General features: G+C 45.6%; 1 protein-coding gene across 3 annotated transcripts in view; it reads left to right on the plus strand.

The window, feature by feature from the left end:
* RASGRP1 (RAS guanyl releasing protein 1) overlaps positions 1 to 24,565 on the plus strand; it is a 79,811-nt gene that overhangs the window by 51,328 nt on the left and 3,918 nt on the right. For all 3 annotated transcript variants that reach the window (XM_070425257.1, XM_070425261.1, XM_070425273.1), the window contains 12 exons: positions 450 to 581; positions 2,386 to 2,539; positions 5,644 to 5,817; positions 6,908 to 7,024; positions 9,412 to 9,687; positions 11,076 to 11,156; positions 12,402 to 12,506; positions 13,318 to 13,427; positions 14,087 to 14,231; positions 14,900 to 14,936; positions 15,887 to 16,039; positions 17,479 to 17,864. In XM_070425257.1, the coding sequence (XP_070281358.1) occupies positions 450 to 581; positions 2,386 to 2,539; positions 5,644 to 5,817; positions 6,908 to 7,024; positions 9,412 to 9,687; positions 11,076 to 11,156; positions 12,402 to 12,506; positions 13,318 to 13,427; positions 14,087 to 14,231; positions 14,900 to 14,936; positions 15,887 to 16,039; positions 17,479 to 17,864 (1,870 nt within the window). The remainder of the gene's footprint in view (positions 1 to 449; positions 582 to 2,385; positions 2,540 to 5,643; positions 5,818 to 6,907; positions 7,025 to 9,411; positions 9,688 to 11,075; positions 11,157 to 12,401; positions 12,507 to 13,317; positions 13,428 to 14,086; positions 14,232 to 14,899; positions 14,937 to 15,886; positions 16,040 to 17,478; positions 17,865 to 24,565) is intronic.

Below are 24,565 nucleotides of genomic sequence, written 5' to 3' on the forward strand. Positions count from 1 at the left end.
CTTTAATAGCATTGAAAATGTCTTTAGTCATGAAAAACTTTTGTAAGTATTATTTGTAATGGCCATATAATAGTCTGAGACCTGACTATGTACAGTGTAATTTACAGCTGCATGCCCCTCTTGGGACATCCGACTTGTCTGTAGTTGTCTTATTTATGATTATCTCTGATGCGCATGGCTGTGCCTAGACCTGCCATGGCTATGAGACACCTTATCCTGTCCAAGCCTTCAACACGAGGAGGGGCAGAGAGCTGCAGATAGGCGGTCTTCTTCCCTCCCACTCCCCCGCCCCCACTCGTTATGCTCTATGTTAGGAATATGTATTCTATGTTCCCAGGAATAGACAAGGGCAAACCCACTTGTCTTTTTGTCAGTCGTCTTTGAGGGAAGAACCCACCGAAGTGACCCTGGCCTTCCGCTCTGGCTTGTGTTCTAACCCCGCCGTGCAGGTACTGGATAACGGAATTCTGGACCATGTTTAAAATGGACGCCAGCTTGACAAACACCATGGAGGAGTTTCAGGAACTGGTGAAGGCTGGTGGGGAGGAGTTACACTGCCGCCTGATCGACACAACTCAGATGTGAGTGCCAGGGTGTGGAGGCATCTCTGTTCCGCTGGCCCGGACGCCAGGCTGTGCTGCGGCTCTGCCGCTGGGAGAGGCCGCTCGGATAGGCAGGTTCAAACCACCTCCCCAAGGTGAAAAGCTTGACATTTGACAAGCAAGCAGAGACGCCCCTGGTGATGAAGCTGTGGGTGACTAATACTCACGAGCAGGAACAATGTAAGACCCAGTCAAAAAGCAATCAGGTAGCAAGACAGTGACTAAAACGTGTCCAGGTTGTGAGAAACTGAAAGCACAGTGACTAAATGCACGTTAGATGGCAGCTAATGCTCGGAGGCCCCTGAACTTGAAAATGGGGGACTGCTGACAATGTATTGAACAGAGGGCGTCTAGCAGGTGGAGTCTATGAAAGACACGTAGACTTCGGGAGCTGGGAGAGATCGCAGGGATATTTCCCATTACTTCTGGGATTTCTTATTTATGAGGTCAACCCACTGTGGAAATATGGCAGGGGAGGGTGCACATATTGCATACTGAAATTTTCACAGAGTGGCCACTTTATTTCACAATAGTGCAGCTCCTTAGAATATAGAATTCTGGAACTGAAAGGAATTCTAGAGATCGTTTCATCCAAAATCCTAGGAAACAGACTCAGCAAGGTTGTCTGGCTCGTCTGGGGTCACACAGCATGCTAAGCTAGTGGCCAGACACAAGCTCAGTGCACTGGGTCACAGCCGTGCAGAAATGTAAACGTCACATGTCATAGTCCCCAATAAATCAACTTGTCACTTTGGATTCCCGGTACCTCTACTTAGAATAATACAACTCAAAAGATACAAGAGATTTTCAAGTAACAATTTTCTCATTTTAGAGATGCAGAACCTAGGCCCCAGGGCACTTCTCAAACCCTAATCTCCTTGTTCCAATATACAGCCTGTGTGACTTTCCTCTACCAATATTTCCCACAGTCTGCTCTTTAGGAATTAGTCAGTGAGATATAGCCTGACCAGGTATATGTGAGAAATAGTGAGTTAAACTTGCAAAGTTTGCAGTGCATCTCAGAGTCTGTAATATGCTCGTTGGACAAGGGCCTGCAGAATTTGTAGCATCTCCCAAACTCATTTGACCACAGAACCCTCTGAAGAGACAAGGTTCTCAAGAATAGCAGTTTGGGAAACACACATCTGCAACCCGCACCTCTCAAATGGCTTTTCCCCTTTGCTTCCTCACTGTAGGAAACACGCTGAATCAGAATACATGGGTTGGTTACAAGAAAATGGGGGGGGGGGGGGCGCTAGGCTCTCTCGGGGATATCAGCTGGGGAAGTGGGGGAAAATGCCAGCAGTCACTCAGTGTTCCTCCCCATGACCCCCTGCAGCACGACATCTCCTCGCCATGGTTCTCTGTGCCCTCCCAGCAGGAAAACTACCCTCCCACCTTGAGATTTCCAACCAGTTAGAGTCCCTGTGACCCTTATGAGGATGATGGGACACCGAGCAGGCATGGAGAGAGCAGGCGTGCCGGGACTGAAGACCAGGAAACTGGGGCCAGTGCTTAAACCCTATTTCCCACGGCCTTAAACACCTTTTCCCCAGTTCCCATGTGCGTTCTAAAGGCTCACAGGAAACCAGCCAGGCTTCCTAGGTGCTGCCATAGAAAAAGTTGATTTGGGAAAACTCTGTTGATGCATTGTTTTGGCCAAGGAAAGTGAGCTAATGGTTCTTTGTATATTCTCATGCAAAACTGGACTGACTTGTATTCAAAAGCAATTTTGATGTATTCTTTTTCCCTATCTTTTCTCTTTCACGTTTACCCACAAAAGCAATGCCCGTGACTGGTCCAGGAAACTTACTCAAAGGATAAAATCAAACACCAGCAAGAAACGGAAAGTCTCCCTGCTCTTTGACCACCTGGAACCAGAAGAGCTGTCGGAGCACCTCACCTACCTGGAGTTCAAGTCCTTCCGGAGGATCTCCGTATGTACACAAGGGGCAGGAGAAAGCTCCCCCAGGGCATTTCTGAACATAAGCAGAGAAATACAGCAGCCTGTTCACCTCCTAACCTCCAAGGCCCTCGGTGCTGGTGGGCCTTCCCATTAGACTTTGTACCGTCCAGAGAACCAGTGCTCTGAATTCCTAGGCGGTCCCTCCCCCTTCATCCACCATCCTCCATGCCCACCCCACCCCCAAGAGACAATACAGTGGGCATACATGTATATGTGAGTGTGTACACACACACACACACACACACACACACACACACACACACTTTTTAACCCTGTGTCATTAGGTTGCCAGAAATTTTATTTTTTCATTTTCCCCCCTCCAAAATGGAGATATCCTCTAAGACTTTGAGTTCATTCCAGGGTAGGTCTGAATGGCTGTGGGACATGCCAAAATACAGTCGATGTTACTGGTCCAGCCCAGAATATACCTAAATCCATGAAGTGGTGCTGACATGGCCCAGCCGTCACTGGTGATTCTAGAGATAAACTTTGCTGATCCAAACTTGCTCCTTAAATCTCCATACATGATGCCAAAGAACACTGGTGCCACACTAGACATCTTGTCAACACGGCAGGTGCCAGCAGACCCTCACTGACCAATATACTTTCCTGGGGAACGGCACCTTCACTCAGCCCTGCCCCTACCACAAAATGGTCTTCAGCTTTGCTCTAAAAGTAGAGGCTGCCTAGTTGCTGGATTCATTTCTTAGAGTGACCCGTGTTTCCCAGAAGGGATGGAAGCCCAGAGGGGTGGCTCGACAAGGTCACACAGCTTATTAGATTAAGAGCTGGGGCTAGAATTACATGCCTGTCTCGGTCACTCGGCACCAACTTAGCCTGGTTCTATTTGTTGTTGTTTTTGGTGTGTTTCTTTTTTAATCCTCACCTAAGGATATTTTTTCTATTGATTTTTATAGAGAGGGGAGGGGAAGGGCAGAGACAGAGAGAAACGAGAGACAGAGACAGAGACAGAGAGAGAGAGACAGAGAGAGAGAGATTGGTTGCCTCCCACAGGCTCTCCAATTGGGACCAGAGATAGAGCCTGCAACCGAGGTATATGCCCTTGACCGGAAGCGAACCCAGGACCCTTCAGTCCGTGGGCGACACTCTAACCACACTAGCCAAACCCACAAGGTAGAACCTGCTTCTATTTGAAAAGAGTCCTGCAACCAGATGACAGAGGTTATTTCATCTTTCCTCCCATAATGTTGACATCTGTTTTCACACAGCGGTTTACCCAGCCAGCCAGGAACCTCCCAGCTCCCTTTTGGAAATTAGTCTCCCAGCGGGGCTCTCTACACTGGTCCCAGCCCCCTCACGGCACCCCTGACAGAACCAGGGGACCTGCTGGGAGGCCCCACCTGGGGAGTTTCCATTTGGCAGTGCCTTCCCATCACGGGAGGGACGCTGAAAGGAGCCATTCTCACACTGAAAATTTGCGCTGCGCTGGGGCCCAGCTGGCAGGAGCGGGAAACTCGTGCAGAACAGGGACGCTAAGCCCGTGCTCCCGAGGGCGGCAGTGCTGTTTGCAGAGCAGCACATCATTTGGAACCTTCCTGGCTTGAATGGTACAGTCCCTCCAGCAGTTTCCCCTGGGCGTGGGACCAGAGGGAGCTGTCTCCCTGCTGTGAACTGATGGCATTTGATATTTCCTATTTATTATAATACTTGGGCGGGGGGGGGGGGGGGGGGGGAATTACTGGGATAATTCTTTTAAAAAACAAGTAAATTTAGTGTTGTATTTATAGTGGGAGGAATATATAAATGAATTCACTGGAATGAGTCACGGGAATTTTCTGTTAGAACCAGTAAGTTTTTTGCTCCATGTGTGTCTCCTAAGGAGTAGTTTTGGTCCTACTCAGAGTTTTCGCCCTGTGAGTAAGCACAGCACAGTGAAATAGGGCTCTGCTCACTTGCATTATTTTATTTAGGCTGTGTTTCTCATCAGTGTATTCCTAGTCAGGCGGGACTAACATATACTGAAGTAACCCCCAGCTCCGCCCCCACAATCCCAGTGGCCCCTCAAAGCGAAAGTGTCTTTCACTCACACGACATATGTAACATGGGTCACGCAGGGACGCAGATGTGGAAGGCCTCACCTTTACACAGCTTCTGCAGCTGTGGGCCGGCAGCATGGCGGATCGCTCAGTGGCTCTTACACCTTTCCCTCAAAAGTCCCCTCACTTCCCCTCATGCTGCTGGCCGCACTGTGAACACATGGTGAGCAGCGCCAACTCGCCCAGAGGAGCACTGGAGCGGGCAGACGCCGCCTGCCTTTGGGTATCCTATTGAGCAGACTGTCTGGGACGAGGACACGATAGCTACAGTCACCACCTCTACAGCGGTCTTCTGGCGCATCTGCTTCACATATGCTGTTTGATTGTCAACCAGTCAGTACTATTGTCCAGCTGGGAAACTATGGTCATGGAATTAGCTAACCAGGTTTCATGTACCCAACTCACTTGGCCTCTGTTCAAGTTCAAATTAAATTCAGGCAGGTTTGTTTCAGCATGAAGGTAGTAATTACCCTATTAGCACCACCTCACATTAATGTAGCACTTGGAAAAGTTAAAGTTGTTTTATACCTTATCATGTTTAATCTTCATGACAATTTCATGTGCTAGATAGAGCAGATGTTATCATCCCACTCTTAAGGTAAGAAAACAGCTGGCGGAGAGGGAGAGAGGTAGGAGAGAGGATGGAGAGGGAGGAGTAAGTCTTGTGAATTCCTTTTTTCCCCTTAACTTCAGCAGCAGAGGTGGGATTAGTCCTGAGATTTTTCTTCTATTCTTTAGAATTTAGAAGTACCAATATCTACCCAAATACAGTATTTGAATTAACTCATGTGTTGGATGAATTAGTCCACGTCCATGCAAGCCTAATGACTTCTGGTGTAGAGACCATGCTGTGGGTAGATTTCCTTCCCACCATTTTTGTCAGCCCAGTAGAGGACATACAGGAGAGGTGGGCTCCTCGGTCCCACAGCAGGTCCGAGCCGTCAACTGAACTGAGGCGACATGCCCCTCAGATGCCTCAACACCAGAGCAGCGTCCTGATGCGGTCCTTTCCCCGCAGTTCTCCGACTACCAGAACTACGCGGTGAACAGCTGTGTGAAGGAGAACCCCACCATGGAGCGGTCCATAGCCCTGTGCAACGGCATCTCCCAGTGGGTGCAGCTGATGGTGCTCAGCCGCCCCACCCCGCAGCTCCGAGCTGAGGTCTTCATTAAGTTCATCCAGGTGGCTCAGGTGAGTGGCGGAGTCAGAGTGTGGCCTGGGCTGAGATGAAGTTTCCCCTCCTGAGCCACAGTGGGGTTAGTGTCCTTCAACTGTCCTGAGGTCTAAGTATAGCAACTTCTCTGGTTCCCACACAGGGGCACTATGGAGAGGACCATCTCAGGGCTCGGGATACGGTTTTAGATGTTTAGATATTTAACATTTCTTAGAAGGTGCTTACCAGCCTACATGGTCTTCTCAAATCTGGCCCCCGTGACAAAGGAAAGGGCAAGTCCAAGTTTTCCTGGGGCTGGAGTTGTCTTGGGTCCTTAAGCCCACACTGTTAAATGTCTAAGCTGAGTGTTCGAGGGACAGCATATAAGTATATGGTAAGAGGAACCGGTACACTAAGTCCTCACTTAATGCCGTCAATAGGTACTATGATGTATAATGAAACCAGTTTTAATAGATTGACATAAATAAATTGATTTAATAAGCTAATTGACATGGCACTTCATCAACATAATAATGAAGTGACGTTGACTGAAATGGTGCTATTTAAGGACCTACAGTTCTATGAACACGTATTTGAAATTCCCCAGAGATTCTAGCTTTGTTGTCCCAATTACTGACCAATATAGGCACTGGCACTTTGTCCTAAAAAATAAAACAGGTTAATTCAGTGCAAAAGATATATAGGATTATGCTAATTTGTCCAGTACTAGATGGTGCAGTGTATCTCAAAGTTTGGTACACGGACTGCCTGCTCTGGTATTAACTAATGGGATATTAAAAGCACAGATCCCTAAGCTCAACCCCAGATCCAGGCAATCAGAACATCTGGACTTGGGTCCAGAAATCTTTGTGCTAACAAAGCAGTACTTTGGGTGGTTCTTAGAAACCACGGATCCAGGTGGTCCAGGACCGGCACAAAGGGAGGGAGACATGACGCCTTGCCAGACTTGGGACCTCCTGGTCTGGATTAAGCCTCGGGGGAGAAAGGAACAGGAAATTTCAGCACCTGGTTGCTAGTGCTCAACAATGTAAGGAAGATGAGGCCCAGAGACGAGGTCGCATGTAACAGGCATGTTCAGTGACTGTCCTCACCTGTTTTGTGTCACAGAAGCTCCACCAACTACAGAACTTCAATACTTTGATGGCTGTGATAGGCGGCCTGTGTCACAGCTCCATCTCCAGGCTCAAGGAGACAAGCTCACACGTCCCCCATGAAATCAACAAGGTCAGTGCTACTGTCTCTTCTGAAGCCTCAGCACATTCCTGGGACAATGCCCTTTCCTCCTTCAGGGGGTAACCCAGGAAGCATCTGCCAACCACACCATCCCGTCAACCGGGCAAAATACCAAGGAGGCAAACCCCAAGGAAACCCACGGAGCGGGGATGTCACAGATCAGAAAGTGACTGTGACTCAGTCTCCCTGTCGCTGCCCGTGTCCCTGCTGGTCAGGTGAAATATGTGCCTCCTTCCCATGCTTATATGCCACTGAATGTTCATTTTGTTGATAATCCTCACCAGAGGATTTTTTCCATTGATTTTTAGAGAGAGTGGGAGGGGGAGAAACATCAATGTGAGAGACATCCTGATTGGTTGCCTCCTGCACATGCCCAACCAGGGCTGGAATCAAACCCAGGACCCTTCAGTCTGAGAGCCGACACTATCCACTGAGCCAAACCGGCTAGGACTCTGTTATTGTCTTTAATACTGACTCCCTTGCCCAGAATATTTTCCCCAAAGGACCAGTGGTTCCGTCTGCATGTCAAGTACACTTATATGGGGGCACATTGAAACCCTGGCTCTCCAGATCCCTTGGAGTGACACTCTGGATAGAATTTTCCCAGATAATTGGAAATGAGCTTTTCAGGTGCCATTTTGTAATAGTGTTCATTGAGGAATATTGTTCTCAAGTATCCAATGCATTTTCCTATATTCTTAGATTTTACAGGATCCATGTTAATCCTTCATAAGGCTGTTATAAATGTAAGCCACAATGGCATCCCGAAGGCATCAGTGCAGCTGTGTGGTGTGAATTAGATAGTGACTGCGCTTTGAGCATTTTCACCTATTTAAGAGGACCAACCCTCCCTTCCTAATCCCAAACCCCACTCCTCCCAAGCTGGGCGGAGACTCTCTTCTTAGGGAGAGACATCTGTGCCTCGTGGCCTCATCTGCTTTCCCAGGTGTTCAGCCTCCTTTTGGGGGTCTCCAGTTAATCACCCCTGCTCTCAATGCTTGGCTGTGAGGACGCTGACTCACCCTCTCCCCATGGTCTGGTCACCTCACAATTCCCTAAGAGTTCTGCTGAGACCAGCCCATGCCTCAGAGGTGACAGAGGAAAGCCACAGAGACTAACATGCCTTCCTGTCATTTCATTTATAAGATACAAGCTCGCTCCTCTTCAGTTCGGGGTCCCCACACCAGTGCTTCCTGCCTGTAGCTGCTGGCCCCTCAGGGTGGTCTGCATAATCAGTTAAGTCCAGCTTAAAGCAAGTGTCCCCCAGGAGTTTATTTCACCTCCCAAGGAGAACATAAATATATCATTTTGCTGTTAGTCTCTCATCTGTGAGCACCTTCCCTACTCACACGCCCCTGCACTGTTTGCTAGAGACGTGTGAGGAGGAGAGCTGCCAGCTCAGTTGCTGAGGGAGGCTAATCCAGAACCCCAGGCTCTTCACTGGAGAGAAATGGTACTACTTAGGCCACAATTTTATTAAAAGAATCTGTGGCACAATGTTTAAAAAGGTCATTTTCTGTTGTAACATGGTTGGCAGTCTTTACTTCCCGTCTTTGCTTCTGAGAAAGCTGGTCAGCACAAGTGGGGAACGGGGTTCTGTGAACGGCTGGCTGACCTGCGCCAGGCGTGTCAGAAAAGAACCCCAGGCCGGCTGCTGCCTTTTGTGCTGGTGAGCGGCCCTGTCCCTTCCAGGGCGAGGGAGGGGTGGGTCCTCGGCCTCATCCTCTGCCTGTCCTTTCCTGGGAATTGGTCTGGTCTATTCAGTCTGTCCGGGTCAGAGTTTCAGTGGGCAGATGGAATGTCACCTGCTTCCTAGACAAAGGCCCGTGTTGAGAGTCACTGAGAGGAGGCCCAGAGTGCAGCAGGAAGAGTAAACTGTGCAGGAGACCGAGGCTCTGGCGCTCTCCCCGGCCAGCAGCACTGCAGCATGTCCAGGACCACATTCCAAATGTTAAACAATGTCCTTCTGCTCTAGAAGGACTAAAGGAAATGCGTGGCTTAGGGACAGAGGTCAGAGGGACACATTAGTCTCTGTATACTCTTGTACCTTTTTAACTTTATATCAGGTGCTTATGTTTTTTTTTAAAAGAAAAACTTTAGTGTAAAAGCAATAAATAAGACTTCATTTAAAGTTTTCCAGTTATGTTGCAGAATCAACTAAAGCACACCTGTGTTTGTAAATACTCTGAGCCTTTTGACATAAGCTGGAGTTTTAATTGGGGATCATGATCTGCACCTTTTAGATGAATCACCCCTTCCTGACAGATTAGGGGTGGGGTGCAGTCATGGTAGAGGCTGAAAGCAGACAAGGTGGCTACTGCAGACAAAACAACCTGCCTGGCAGGTGCAGTGATGGGGTCTCCTCTTCCGCTTTTTAGGTCCTGGGTGAGATGACTGAGCTGCTGTCCTCCTGCAGAAACTATGACAACTACCGGCGAGCCTATGGGGAGTGCACCCACTTCAAGATCCCCATCCTGGGGGTGCACCTCAAGGACCTCATCTCCCTGTATGAAGCCATGCCCGACTACCTAGAGGATGGGAAGGTGAACGTCCACAAGCTGCTGGCCCTTTACAATCATATCAACGAACTGGTCCAGCTGCAGGAGGTGGCCCCGCCCTTGGAGGCCAACAAGGACTTGGTGCACCTGCTGACGGTGAGGCTCGCCTGGGAGACGATGACTAAGCACTGTGTGTGTGCCAGGCATCACTCTCCGCACCTTACCAAACGTTAGTCCAGTTAATCCTCATACAAACTAGGACATAGATACTGCTATTATCCTCTTTTTATGGACGGGGATACGGAGGCACAAAGACATAATTTCCCGGAGGACCAGACATTAATAAGCAGCAGAGCCTGGACTCAGACCCAGGAGGTAGGACCCCGGCGGCTGTCCTCTAAAGCAGCATTGCCTTTCTGACTCCTGGAAATGTTCCCCTCTTCCTGCAAAAACAGTCAGCCCTCAAGCTCTCTGGGAGGAGCTGAGAGCAAAGCAGGATACAGGCTTGGTAAGAGATGGGGACTAAACAGGTTCACTATTTGGATTCCTGTTCCTGGAGGTATTCGAGCTAAGGAGAGGCAAACACTGGTGCAAGGACCAGGATCTGCACTTCAGGTGCAGGGGGAGAGCAGGGGAACTCCCTTCCAGCCCAGCGGTTCTGTAGCTCACCAGCGGTGTGACTGTGGGCACCTAACTCCAAATCCTGTTTCCTCCTCTGTAAAATCAGGAGGATTATTCTGTGAGATGAATTCTAACTTCGAGTTCTAAAATTATACAATTTTTAATGTGTTTTTTTGGCAGAATGGAATAATTACAGCCTCTTCCTACCTCACAGGATGATTCCAATGGGGCCTGAGCTTTGCATCCAGATAGTGTTCTAATCCTAGCCCTTTCTCTAATGGCCAGGTGGCCTTGGTCTTGGCCTTAGACATCATCTGTGGAAAGATGTACAGAATCCTATTAGGGGGATCACAAATCCTGTGATGAAAGCTGAATGTTCTTCCCAGAAAAAAATATACATAAGCCAAGTATTTTTGAGCTTTGCACCTCCTGAAGCTCATCTATGGACTATAGGATCAGAACAAGATTATTTGTAAGACCTCTGTCCTCTAAAATGTTCAAGCTCTAATAAATATGAAATTTATTAACTCTGAATATGGTTTAATTAATACCGTTATTTAAACTGGGTTCTGGTGCAAGAACCAAATTTTAATAGTATCAGACCACACAAATTATCCTTTAAGATCATCTGTCTGTCTGCTTTGGGGAAGAACAAGTGAGGTATGGACCATTTGACCACACAGCACCTAAATTCTACATAAAGGCTTACAGATAAAACTGTCATTTAAATGAGGGCATCTTGAGACTTGTCCAAAATTTAAAAACATTTTAACAAAAAAGAATTAATGCTTGCCCCATTGCCCTACTGAGAATTTTAAAAACAAACTACTAAGAGCCTAGAAGAGTAAACCACCGGAGAGGAAGAAGCAAGAGAGAAAGAAATACAACATCCTAGCAGGTAACCCTGTTGTTTTGATCCACAGTTATCCCTCGATCTCTATTACACTGAGGATGAAATCTACGAGCTCTCCTACGCCCGGGAACCAAGGAACCACAGAGCCCCCGTGAGTTTTCCTATTACGATTCTTGCAGGTAACAGGATCGGCCTTTTAGTTCAGTTTTATAAGAGTATTATGTGTCTCCTCTGTGCCCAAACCTGTGCGAGGCACAGAGAAAACTTCCACATGTGTGAGGAACAGTTCCTGACCAAATAGTCCTCTTGAAGGGATAACTAACGTGTGAACAGTAAATAATCAAACACCGCAGAGCATCAGATTGCATGGGGGAGTTGGCCAGTGGTTTGCAGATTAGAGATGGGAGAGAATACTGTGGGACAGAGGGCCCTCGCCCTCCTATGTATTATAAAGTGGCCCATCAGTTTCCCGCCTGTGATTTGTTGATAAGAATGTGAGCCATATGCGCACTCTCAGAAGCTAACTTCGGAGTATTTCCAGCTTGGTAGACAGAAAAGCCCCATCACTCTGCAGTCACCTGGGTCAGAAAGAGCAATCTACTACGTTCTTTGACCCCCTGTGCAGAGAAGACCTCAAACAGCACAGAGCTAGCGCTACCCAGTCCAAACATACCAGGTTCTCTGGCCCCACCTCTCCTACAGACAGGTTTAATTATTCATCTTCCCTCTGAATGACCAGTAACTCCCCACAGTGGTACTCTTCCCTTGAGTACCACTTCCCAAAACAAGTGGTACTCAAGGAAAGATTTGCCCCCACAGAAGAAATTCAGCTTACCTGTGGCTAAATTTCATTGTATCTATACAGAAGAGCAAGTTCTAGCTTCCTATTGTAATTAATGTTCACTGAAAATACCTGATTCCATTTTCAGAATGTTATAAGGCATTTCAATGGAAAGGGTACCTTCTCCTGTTTTTAGAAGAGCTTTTAATTCGGGCCAAGTCTTAAATACTTAGAATGGATTCTATCTCAGCTTGTCTATGCACCTTCCTGCCTTTTAGCTATTTTTCCTCCTCATCCTATTTCTATTAAGTAGCCAGTAGAGAACAGAGAGGAAGTTTAAGTGATCCACTTTACTCTTTGTTGATAGCTTTGACAAAAGGTTTAGATGGAGATGATGTATGTGAGGAGCGTATTGTAAACAGTAAAACATAATGCTTTGTGTAAGCCACGATTACTGTTCTTTCAGTATGTGGTCTCTCTGCTCCCTGCCACAGGCATAGTTGGGGGTCATCTGCAGCTGGCAGGTGGTTGCAGCCTCAGGTAGTGGGAGAGGAAGGAGCTGTGGATTATACTGCATTATAGTCATGGGGATCTCTTTGTCTTATTTCATTTCAGCCACTAACACCTTCAAAGCCACCAGTAGTAGTGGACTGGGCCTCTGGAGTATCTCCCAAACCTGACCCAAAGACTATAAGCAAGCACGTCCAGCGGATGGTGGATGTAAGTACAGCTTTCACCAGACAAAAGCAAGACACTGCTTGGCTTCGTTTTGTATGTGGGGCTGGCGGCGGGGGGGCGGGGGGCGCAGTGATAGAAACACAAGGTAAGAAACTGGAAACACGTTCCTGTGTGAGCCCAGGGACAACTTACTCCTCACACTGTGGCTGCAGAACAGCTCAGTTACACTGGGCCAACACACTTTGGCCTTATGTGGGGGGAGGTGAGCCTCCTCTGACAGACCTAGCAGGAGAGAATAGATTGAAATTTAAAGTTTGTCAGTTGATTTGGAGGCAGAAAGGTGTTGGAAAAGGTTTGAGTAAAAGGTAATGAGAATCTAAAACTGAAAATCTTGGCACTTGAGTGCACTGTGCTAAATGCTGAGGGGCAGTACATTAGGTTCATATTTCTACATTTATCCCTATGGACCATTCCAGCGTAACCACAGAAAAGTAACAGCCAGAGAGTGACAGGACGAGTAACTGAGGATTAAGAGGGGAGGGAGCCCTTCCAACTGCACTATAGCTTCACAGAGGAAGTGCCGTCTGAGCTGAGCAAGGAAGGGCAGAGCGAGGGAGAACACCCCTGTGCGGCGAGCAGTACACTGGCAGGGGTGGCAGCATAACTGCTGTGCTAATGGATCAAAAGCCCCTGGCCACCCTCCAGAGGTGACCCACACTTCTCTGCAGCAGCTTCACGAGCATTTCTTCATTCCTGCCCCTCAGAGGGGGAGGAGGAGAGGCTCCTACCAGGCGCCCCAGCCCCTTTGCCACTTGCCTAAAGGGTGATCACCAAAGAAACTCCTTTTTCACAGTCTGTCTTCAAGAACTATGATCATGACCAAGATGGATACATTTCTCAGGAAGAATTTGAAAAAATTGCTGCGAGTTTTCCGTTTTCCTTCTGTGTGATGGACAAAGACAGGTGAGAGTTTGTGAATGGGAATGTGGCTATGAGCCCTTTAGTAAAAGCAGTTTGTGTATCACTAAAAGAACTTCTAAACTTGGATGTGTCGCTGCTATGATTACTTAATGAATATTCGGGCTAAGAGAGCAATCATCTGGCTTTGGATTGGACCATAAGTGATCATGAAGCCAGGTTAGTAATAGTCAACTATGAATTTTAAGAAGTTTAGTCTCCTTCTTGTTTTGTCCTTACAGATCATGAAAAACTAATATTTATTAATAATCAGCATATTTACTATTCACAAGGTTACATATGTTCTATCTTGGTTCTCTATATAAAACCAAATATATGGTTGGTGGGTCCAAGTTATGTATTATTACTGTCTGAAGTCAGAAACTGTAGCATAAGGTATCTCTCCCTATACACACAATTTCCATAATTTTTTAAAGTCCTGTAGATAGTGGTTAAATTAGTTGGGAAAACCTAGGTTAGCCAAAGAACAACTCCATAAAAGTGAGTAATGCTGTCTCCACTACTTATTACAAGCTATTCATGTGTGATTAAAAGGACGGCTCATGGTGGTAATTACCAGATAATACACAGTGTACTTCCACTCAAGGATGAAAAGGTGAATTACCCCCTTACCCCCCACATCCTGGTCTGTCGTTTGCTGGCAGGGAAGGCCTCATCAGCCGGGACGAGATCACGGCCTACTTCATGAGGGCCAGCTCCATCTACTCCAAGCTGGGCCTGGGCTTTCCTCACAACTTCCAAGAGACAACCTACCTGAAGCCTACTTTCTGTGACAACTGTGCTGGATTTGTAAGTTGTCCTTGGAGTGCTTCAGGGCTGAACTTGGGGAGGGGTACAAGACAGGTTAAATGACTAAGCTATGCACAGACCTCATAGCCCTTATCAGCTCATCCCAGCTTAGAGCCTAAGCAAACACCTAGAATAACCTAGTCCTCAAATGCATTTATGTGCGTTCATCTTTTCCCATTCCTTCCTGATTTATTTTTCCCTCTGGTATGGGGCCTTGGATCAATAAGTATTAAATTTGGATATATATATTTTTAAGTATTATATATTCATGTTTCAAATGTTAGGAAAAAACATCCTCACCCTTCCCTACATCTGGGCTCTGCCCATCTTCTGTCCTGCCTCTGACCAACAGTTTCCCCCAAACCCAGTCCCTGACCCCAGGGTTCTATAGATTTGTTAGTTGGGGATCCTGATATGATTCCACTTCTAGCCTAGAGAAGTCCTGGCTCATAAATCCTGTGAGCTTCTTGAGAAAATTTGACTGATCAGCACAAACTCTCCCAGTTTTCAATTTAAGGTCAGAAGGGACAATACATAAGAGAGAAATAAGGTTTCCCTCCCTCTTGAGGTAGGAAGTAGAATGAAGGAAAATCAAGAGTGATGTCAATGCCTAGCCTCCTGCCAGACAGATGAGTGACATGTGGTGCATTCTGTCTCTTGTCTCATAGCTCTGGGGAGTGATCAAACAAGGATATCGATGTAAAGGTAAGGCTCAGCTTTGCGACTGCATTGTTTTCCCTGGTCTTAGGTATTTTCCTATAAAGATTGTTTGTTCATAGTAGTTGTCCATTCAGTCAACAACTTCTCAGCATAGCCTCATCCTCAGACTGGCTCCCCTAGAGGAACCCTCGAGAGTGACTGCCACCATATAGAAGAGAGGAATGCCTGGGTGACCAGTTATGCAGCTTCCCTTATAAGAGCCTCTCTCTACCTTGGAAATAGGGGTGGCTGCTAGGAGGTTATGCTCCCAGACAGCCCTGGAGAGGCAGATCCCCAGTGAAAGGCAAAGAATCACTTTTGGAACAGAAGTGATTACCATCGCCTTTGTCAGCTTTCCTTTGATGAGTAGACACCTCCCTGTGACTAGAAACATTCAGGAATGAAGGAAAAGAGACATTTTAATGAAAGGAAGGAAGGATAAGACCTAACAGCTGAGAGCCTCTAGAGCAGTGGTTCTCAACCTTGGCTGCACATTAGAATCACCTGGGAATCTTTTTTTAAAATCCTGATTTCTGGGCCTCATCCTCTGGAAAATCTGTTTCTTTGTTACTAATGTTGTGGCCCCACCGCATAACAAAGAAAGAGAATTTCCAGAGGATGAGGCCCAGAAATTAGGATTTTAAAAAGATTCCCAGGTGATTCTAATGTGCAGCCAAGGTTGAGAACCACTGCTCTAGAGGATCTCCTTAGAGTAGGCTGAATGTGAGGGATAACCAAGACACCACCTCTTCCCTCCGCGGCAACAGGTGCCGCTTCCTCACCTTGTGGTAAGGGCTACAACAGGACTGTGAGATTCAGGACTGACCAAGTGGGAATGCTGGGTTCACTAGGTGTCCTAGCTCCAGAAGAGAGGGCAGGCATATGTGACAAGAGGGCCCTAGAGAAGAAAGCGATGTGTGCTGAAAGACTTTCTGACTGGGGTGTCTTGTCCATAGACTGTGGGATGAACTGCCACAAACAATGCAAAGATCTGGTTGTGTTCGAGTGCAAGAAGCGAGCCAAGCACTCAGCAGCTCTCACAGACAATAGCACCTCTGTGGGGCCAACATTCAACCTCTGCTCATTGGGAGCCAAAGACCTGCTCCATGGTAAGGAGGCATTGGGAACATCTATCTTGGAAAGTGAAATGGGAAGGATGAAGTTTTCAGGGAGGAAAGATTATCTTTATCCTTCTCTTTCTTTTCTTTTTGTAAATATATTTTAATTTATTTCAGAGAGGGAGAGAGATAGAAACATCACTGATTGGCTGCCTCCTGCACGCCCCACACTGGGGATCAAGTCCACAACCCTGGCATGTGCCCTGACCAGGAACCGAACCATGACCTCCTGGTTCATAGGTCGACGCTCAATCACTGAGCCATGCCATCCTTCTCTTTCTTAATAGAAACCAGCACGAATTCCATTATGGAAGACATGCCTGTATATTATGTGCCCTATATTTTAAGAGTTACATCATCTTTGGGAACAACTGCCACATAAAATGCAAATTTCATGCAGAAAATAACACAGAGGTCTGGGGTCTCAGCGTGAAGTCTGGAAAAAGGCTGTATCTTTTCATACTTACCTTACTCCTCCAAAAGAGACAGTGAAATTATTTTAGAGTGAATATAACAATTTATTCTGGTACTTAAATAACAGTGTAATTTTGAGCTTTATTTGGGTAAATATTTAATGTTAATTTAAATTATGTTCCCCTAGAGAAAAATACTAGGTAGGATCCTTAAAAGTATTAGAAGTATTCCTAGTATTACAATTGTTGATTGGGATTACAAATGCTAAGTAGAAAACTCTCGTTGTCCAAAAGCCATTTTACTTTACCAATCCAATGTCTTAGCTGGAAAGTTTGCTAATAGAAAAGCATATTTTAAACTTACTGCTGAGTCTTTGCAGAGCAGTAAACATAGATGATCTGCTGCCTATCTTAAAGCCTACCCCCATCTCAAATTCATCCGCTCCTACTCTACATCTCCAGGAACTTACTTCTTTTGGTTAATACCTAGCTGGGTCCTGGATAAGGCTGTTGTTCGAAGAAGAAAACCAGAATGACTCCTCTCTCCTTTTCTAATCAGTATCAAAGGGGGGCAATATATTTGCTAGAACTTCCCTATCACAGTTAAGCTGTGCCTATTGTACAAATTCGCAAATAGGTGCCACAGAGAATTCCTAGCAGCTAATCAAGGCCATCTGTATCAGGACCAAAACCTGAGTGCTGACAGCTCCCAAATCCCAGGGTCTACTGAAGATATTTATGAAACATGACAGCCCTGAGGCAGGGGCTTCAGTTTTCCCTCTAGGCAACCTTTGTGCAAATAGAAAAAGATGCCCCTTCCTCAGGGTGAATGCAGCCTGATACCAGCAGCCACAGCTTGGCCAGCAAAGTCCCTGAGTTTCAGTCCCCTTCATCCCCCAAATTGGGTGCCTAAAATGAGCCCATTTGGGGCCTATGGGTGTTTCTGAAACTAATGTATCAATCTGAGTCTCTGCTTTTCTGAACTAGAGCACTAACATGTCTCGTGTCTTGCTACAGCACCTGAGGATGGACCTTTTCCATTCCCTAATGGGGAGGCTGTGGAACAAAGTGAAGAAAGTAAAGATCGGACCATCATGCTCATGGGAGTGTCCTCACAGAAGATCTCTGTTCGGCTGAAGAGGACTGTCGCCCACAAGGCCACCCAGACCGAAGCACTGCTTTGGATGGGCAGCGAGGGCCCTTCTGGTCCTTTTGTACTATCTTCCCCAAGGAAGACAGCCCAGGACACGCTGTACGTGCTTCCTAGTCCTACGTCTCCATGCCCCAGCCCAGTCTTGGTCAGAAAGCGGGCTTTTGTCAAGTGGGAGAATAAAGACTCCTTCATGAAATCAAAGGAGGAACTCCGCCACCTCAGACTCCCAACTTACCAAGAGCTGGAACAGGTACCTTTTCCTTTGTTTTCAGACTCTGAGAGGAATGGGGCTAAACCAGGGAAGGGAGTGTAAACTGAAGATTGACTCCAGGTTGATTACTAGCAGATTAAACAAGTAAAGAGATCCTGGCTTTCTCTCAAAGAAACGAGTGGGGGCACTGACTCACATTTCATGACTACAACAGGATATATACAGGCTCCCTATTGCCATAGACGTGCCAGGGCCCAAACTGTTCACAGGAGGCTCCAAAACAACTCCTACTGACCAGTTTTACAATGCTGACCCCACACCCCTTTTCTAGATGGGACTTAAAGTGAACTTGCCTAAATCCTTCTTCCTTATAATTTTTACTCTATTCATCAGTGTTATGTTTGGGGACCTTCATGGTTGCCTAGGCATCTTCCTAAAAGAAGGTAGGTGATCAGTGTGCTACCAAAAAAAAAAAAAAAGTGTATTATAATTCACCAACTGAAAGGCCTTCCTCTTAATGTAAATGAGGGAGATCATTTCTAACACATCAAGCAATGTGCTGAAGAGCTAAATCAATAGTAGTTGGCAAATGCATTGCTGAATATAATATACAGCAATATAATCTATAAAATGGTAAAAATTGTGCTACTGGGAGCTTCTTTTTTCTGTTAGGCTCACAATGTCTAATAAGGTACCTAATGGTGGCAAAAGGAGTTTGGGAATATGGTGCCAAAGATTTGAGAGAAGGGAATAAGGAGGTTAAAAAATAAAAAGGAAAGTAGGTACCCTAACCGGTTTGGCTCAGTGGATAGAGTGTCGGCCTGCAGACTGAAAGGTCCTGGGTTCGATTCCGGTCAAGGGCATGTACCTTGGTTTCGGGCACATTCCCGGTAGGGGATTGTGCAGAAGGCAGCTGATTGATGTTTCTCTCCTATCGATGTTTCTAACTCTCTATCCCTCTCCCTTCCTCTCTGTGAAAAAAATCAATACAATATATTTTTTTTAAAAAAGGAAAGTAGGAGATAGAACAGGTAGTTTCCAAATACTCTCCTCTGTAGGGTCAATTACTAGCATACTTCTTTTTGTTCAGCATGCAAAGCTCACAGTGAGCTGGCTTAATAGACCTCTTGTTTATAGATATAGTTTCTTACCAATGGCAGGTAAGTTAAGTCATTTTAGAGATCATTCACTTTATTACAGGGGAGGAATGCCTATCTGCCCTTTCCCCGCCTCCCCCCCCGCCCCGACCCACAAGCATCAAGGTTGGCAATGTGTTTTTGGAGGTCTATCATTACAATATAAAGCCAACATTCACCTAGATAGAATTCCTTACATAAGTCTATATAATACATAGTGAAGCTGTGTAAGATGGCCTCAGGATTCCCACCTTGTTCTCAGTGTTGTACCTTTCCTGTCAAACTCCAGGAACTGACTTAGAGGCACATTTAAAGAAACAAGTTAGCTGACATGGCTCAGTGAACCAGGAGGTCACAGTTCGATTCCTGGTCAGGGCATATGCCCGGGTTGTGGGCTATCCCCAGTAGGGGGCATGCAGGAAGCAGCCAATCGATGATCCTCTCTAAAATCAATAAAAAATTTTTTTTTTAAAAAAGGGAAGTAAGTTACATACATAATAAGAAGAAAATCTTGGTTTGGTGTCTGGAACAAAAAGATATAACATTAGGCCCTAACCGGTTTGGCTCAATGGATAGAGCGTCGGCCTACGGACTCAAGGGTCCCCGGTTCAATTCCGGTCAAGGGCACGTACCTTGGTTGCGGGCACATACCCAGTGGGGAGTGTGCAGGAGGCAGCTAATCGATGTTTCTCTCTCATCGATGTTTCTAATTTCTAACTCTCTATCCCTCTCCCTTCCTCTCTGTGAACAAAATCAATAAAATATATTAAAAACAAAAAGATATAACATTAGGAGAAACATGAAAAAAAGAACAGATTTTCTGGATGAAAGGTACTCTCTAACTCAGAGTATTTTTAACACATGCTTTAAGTCAATCAAAAGGTGAAAGAAATCTTGAAAAGCGAACCCAATAGAGGAGAAAGAACTTTACAAACATTTGTGTTTCTAGTCCCCAGAAACACAACTACCCATTAAACTCTTTGACCTGTTCAGTCCTCTGTAAAATACAGGTCAGGATTCCATATGCTCTCTTTACAGTTTGCTTCAGGTCTTGACATTTTACATGTCCATGAAAAGGAACTATGTAGATGGCAACAATGACTTCCTGATGCAAGAAATGGGTGGTAGAGAGATTTCAGATGAGGTAGGTCCAGAATAATTCCTACCCACTAATACCAGAACTCACAAACCCTCTTACCATTTGCCTCTCTTTACATTTACTCTTGTCATAGTGACCTAGGGACAAGAATTCACAATTATGTTTAGAAAACACACACACACAATGGAGTCCCACTTTCCATTAAGTAAAATCCATACATGATTAGTCTACCTGCAATTCAACAGCCCCATCCACAGCTCACTGTAAACTCTAAAAAGAAGTACATTGTTAGTATTGACCCTATAGAATATTTAGACAACTGCTATTGGCCCAGTTGTCCCATAACCTACTTTCCTACACTACTCTAGCAATAAACAGTTAGAATTAGAAAAACTATAACTATCTATTAGAAAGGGGTGTTAACTGCTTATGGTAGTAGTAGAGGCCCGATGCACAAAATTCATGCAAGGGGCTCGGCCCTCGTAGACTCAGCTTCGTCCAGAAGGTCGTTTGGTTGTCTGGTCTAATTAGCATATTACACTTTTATTATTATAAAGACTTAAGGAGTATTAAAAAGAACTATTACCGCCCTAACCGGTTTGGCTCAGTAGATAGAGCGACAGCCTGCAGACTGAAGGGTCCCAGGTTCGATTCCAGTCAAGGGCATGTACCTTGGTTGCAGGCACATCCCCAGTAGGGGGTGTGCAGGAGGCAGCTGATCGATGTTTCTCTCTCATCGATGTTTCTAACTCTCTATTCCTCTCCCTTCCTCTCTGTAAAATATCAATAAAATATATTTAAAAAAAAAAAAAGAACTATTACCTAATTTCATTTCTCAATGAATTCAAAGCATAAAGAGGTAAATTGTGATATCAAAAATATAAAAGGGGAGAAGTAAAAGAGTAGAAACTTTATAGACAAATGAAGATAAGGTGCTACCAGCATAAAAGGACTATTTTATCTATGATATGTTTTTTATAAGCCACATGGTATCCACAAAGCAAAAATCTAAAGTAGAGTTATGAAACACAAAAAGGGGAGACTAAGCAAATTACCATGGAAAATTACCACTTTACAAAGGTAAACTGAGAGAAAAAGAAACAATGGAGATACACAACAACCAGATGGCAATAGTAAGTTCTTATACATCAATAATCACTCTAAATATAAATAGATTAAGTTTACCAATCAAAAGGCCATATGGATTTAAAAAGAGACCCAATTATATGCTACCTATAGCAAACTCATTTTAGCTCTAAAGACACAGGCTCAAAATGGATAGAAAAGGAATATTCCACATGAATAGAAACTAAAACAAGGTGGCCATAGCCACACAAGACAAATGTACAATTGTAAATCTACACTAATAAAAGAGAAACATGGTAATTAGCGTACGACCGCTACCCTTCCCATTGGCTAATCAGCATATCCTTATGCAAATTAACTGTCAGCCAAGATGGTGGCCGGCAGCCAGGCAGCTGGAAGCGAACATGAGGCTTGCTTGCTCCAGTGACTGCAGACTCCAACGTTCCCCGCCTGACTTGCCGGCCTCTGAGTTGCAACTCTAAGCAACTATGTACTATGTTGCAAATAAGAAGCTAAACAAAACCCCAGAAACCAGCTTTCAGCCTGCCGGGATCTCAGAGCTGAAGTTATACATTGTTTCGATTATAGAACGGCAAACAAACCAGATACGAAGCCTCAGAGCTAGAGCCAGAGCTAAAGCTGGCCCAGAATAAAATAAAAAAAGAGAAAAAAAAAGGAGCAGTTGGGAGATTCAGTCAACAACCGCCAGCCTGAAAGCAGCCCTCAGCCCCTCACCCAGACTGGCCAGACACCCCAGTGGGGACCCCCACCCTGAAGGGTGTGTGACCAGCTGCAAACAGCCATCATACCCTCATCCAGGCTGGCCAGGCACCCCAGCGGGGACCCCCACCCTGATCCAGGACACCTTTCAGAGCAAACCAGCTGGCCCCCAGGCCTCTATCCTATATAGTAAAAGGGTAATATGCCTCCCAGCACCGGGATCAGCGTGACAGGGGGCGGGGCCACAACCTTCCTATCCGCCCTGCTCTGTTTGTGACAGGGTGCGGCGCCCCAACCCCCCCACAACCCCCCCCCCCGCCCACGGGCCCTGCTCTGTGTGTGACGGGGTAGAGCCATAACCTCCCCATCGGCCCTGCCCTGAGTGTGACAGTGGCGGCGCCCCAACCCCCTGATCGGCCCTGCTCTGTGACAGGGGGCGGTGCCCTAACTCCCCTATCAGCCCTACTCTGTGAGTGACAGGGGGGAGCTCCCCAACCCCCTGATGGGCCCTGCTCTGTGCGTGACAGGGGGGAGCTCCTCAACCCCCTGATCAGCCCTGCTCTGTGCATGACAGGGGGGAGCTCCCCAATCCCCTGATGGGCCCTGCTCTGTGCGTGACAGGGGGCAGCGCCCCAACCCCGATTGGCCCTGCTCTGTGCGTCACAGGGGGTGGCACCGCAACCTCCCCATTGACCGTGCCTTGAGTGTGACAGGGGGCAGTGCCCCAACACCCCAATCGGCCCCACCCTGAGCGTTACTGAGGGTGGCATCGCAACCTCCCAATCCGCCCTGCTCTGTGCATGACAGGGGGCAGCGCCCCAACTCCCCAATCAGCCCTGCTCTGAGCCCGACCAGGGGCTGCACCTAGGGATTGGGCGTGCCCTCTGCCACCCAGGAGCAGGCCTAAGCCAGCAGGTCGTTATCTCCTGAGGGGTCCCAGACTGCGAGAGGGCACAGGCCGGGCTGAGGGACTCCCCCCCCCCCCCCCCAGTGCACAAATTTTTGTGCACCGGGCCTCTAGTATATATATATGCAGCCATCACTGGAGCACTGAAATATATGTATTAAGCAAATACTAACAGATCTAAAGGGAGAAATGGACCACACAATAATAGTAGGAGACTTCAACACCCTACTGTATTCAAAGGATAGATCATCCAGACAGAAAATTAACAAGGAAATTTTAGAATTCAACCACACTCTAGAACAAATCAACTTAACAGACATACATAGAAATTCTCTCAAAGAGCAGCAGCAGAATATAAATTTTCCAGGATAGATCATATGATAGGGCACAAACAAATCACAGCAAATTTAAAGACTGAAATCATACCAACTATATTTTCAGACCTCAATGATAAGAAACTAGAAATTAACAAGAGGGAAACTGAACAACCATTGAGTCAAAGAAATCAAATGGGAAATAAAAGATTACCTCTACACAAATGGAAATACAACATATCAAAACTTACAGTATGCACCAAATGCATATCTTAAAAAATCTCAAGCAACCTAGCTTTACGCCTCTTGGGACTTAAAAAAGAACAAATTAAACCCAAAGTTAGAAGAAGAAAGAAAATTAAGATCAGAACAAAAATAAGTGAAATAGAGACAAGTAAAAATAGAAAGGCTCGACGAAACTAAAAGCTGATTCTTTGAAAGGATAAAATTAGAAATGCAAAATGTGGTATTACAACTGTTACTACACAAATACATGACACCACAAGAAACTATTATAAACAATTATATGCCAATAAATTAGATAACCTAAAATAAATGGATACATTTCTAGAAACACACAATATACCCAGACAGAAGTAGAAATCTGAACAGACTAATAATGAACAAAGAGACTGAATAGTAATGAACCTCTCAATACAAAAAAATCCCAGGATAATGAAATGGCTTCACTAGCAAATTCTACTCAAAGAAGAATTAACACCAATCCTTCTCAAACTCTTTCAAAAAACTGAGGAGGAGGGAATACTTCCAAACTCATTCTACAAGGGCACCATTACCCTGTTACCAAAGAGAGATAAGGGCACCACAAGAAAAATACAAACCAATATCACTGATAAATATAGATACAAAAATTATCAACAAAATATTAGCAAACCAAATTCAAGAACACACAGAAAGGATTATATACCAGTAACAGTTATATAAATCCAAGTGGGATTTACCCTTGGATGCAAGGATGGCTCAACATATGCCCACTCTTATTCAGTACAGTACCGAAAGTCTTAGCTAAAGTGATTAAACTAGAAAAAGAAATAAAAGTCATCCAAAATAGGATTGTCTGCAGATATTATGAGTCTGTACTGGTATGTAGAAAATCCAAAGACTCAACCAGAAAACTGTTGGAACTAATCAACAATTTCAGTAAAATTGCAGGGTACAGCAATCAGTTGAATTTCTACTAATATACATCTAAAAAATCCATTCACAATAGCATCAAAAACAATAAAATACTTGGACTACATTTAACCCAGGAAGTGAAAGATCTATGCAATGAAAACGACAAGACTTTGCTAAAACTGAAGAAGACATAAATGGAAAGACACCTGTGTTCATGGATTAGAAGAATTAATATTGTTAAAATATCCACACTGTCCAAAGCAATCTATAGATTCAATGTAATCCCCATAAAAATACCAATGGCATTCTTTAAGAAATGGAAAAATAATCCTAAAAATGGT

This window comes from Myotis yumanensis, unplaced genomic scaffold, assembly GCF_028538775.1.
Source record: "Myotis yumanensis isolate MYYU_CA2020_CCGP unplaced genomic scaffold, mMyoYum1.0.hap1 SCAF_1, whole genome shotgun sequence".
NCBI lineage: Eukaryota > Metazoa > Chordata > Mammalia > Chiroptera > Vespertilionidae > Myotis > Myotis yumanensis.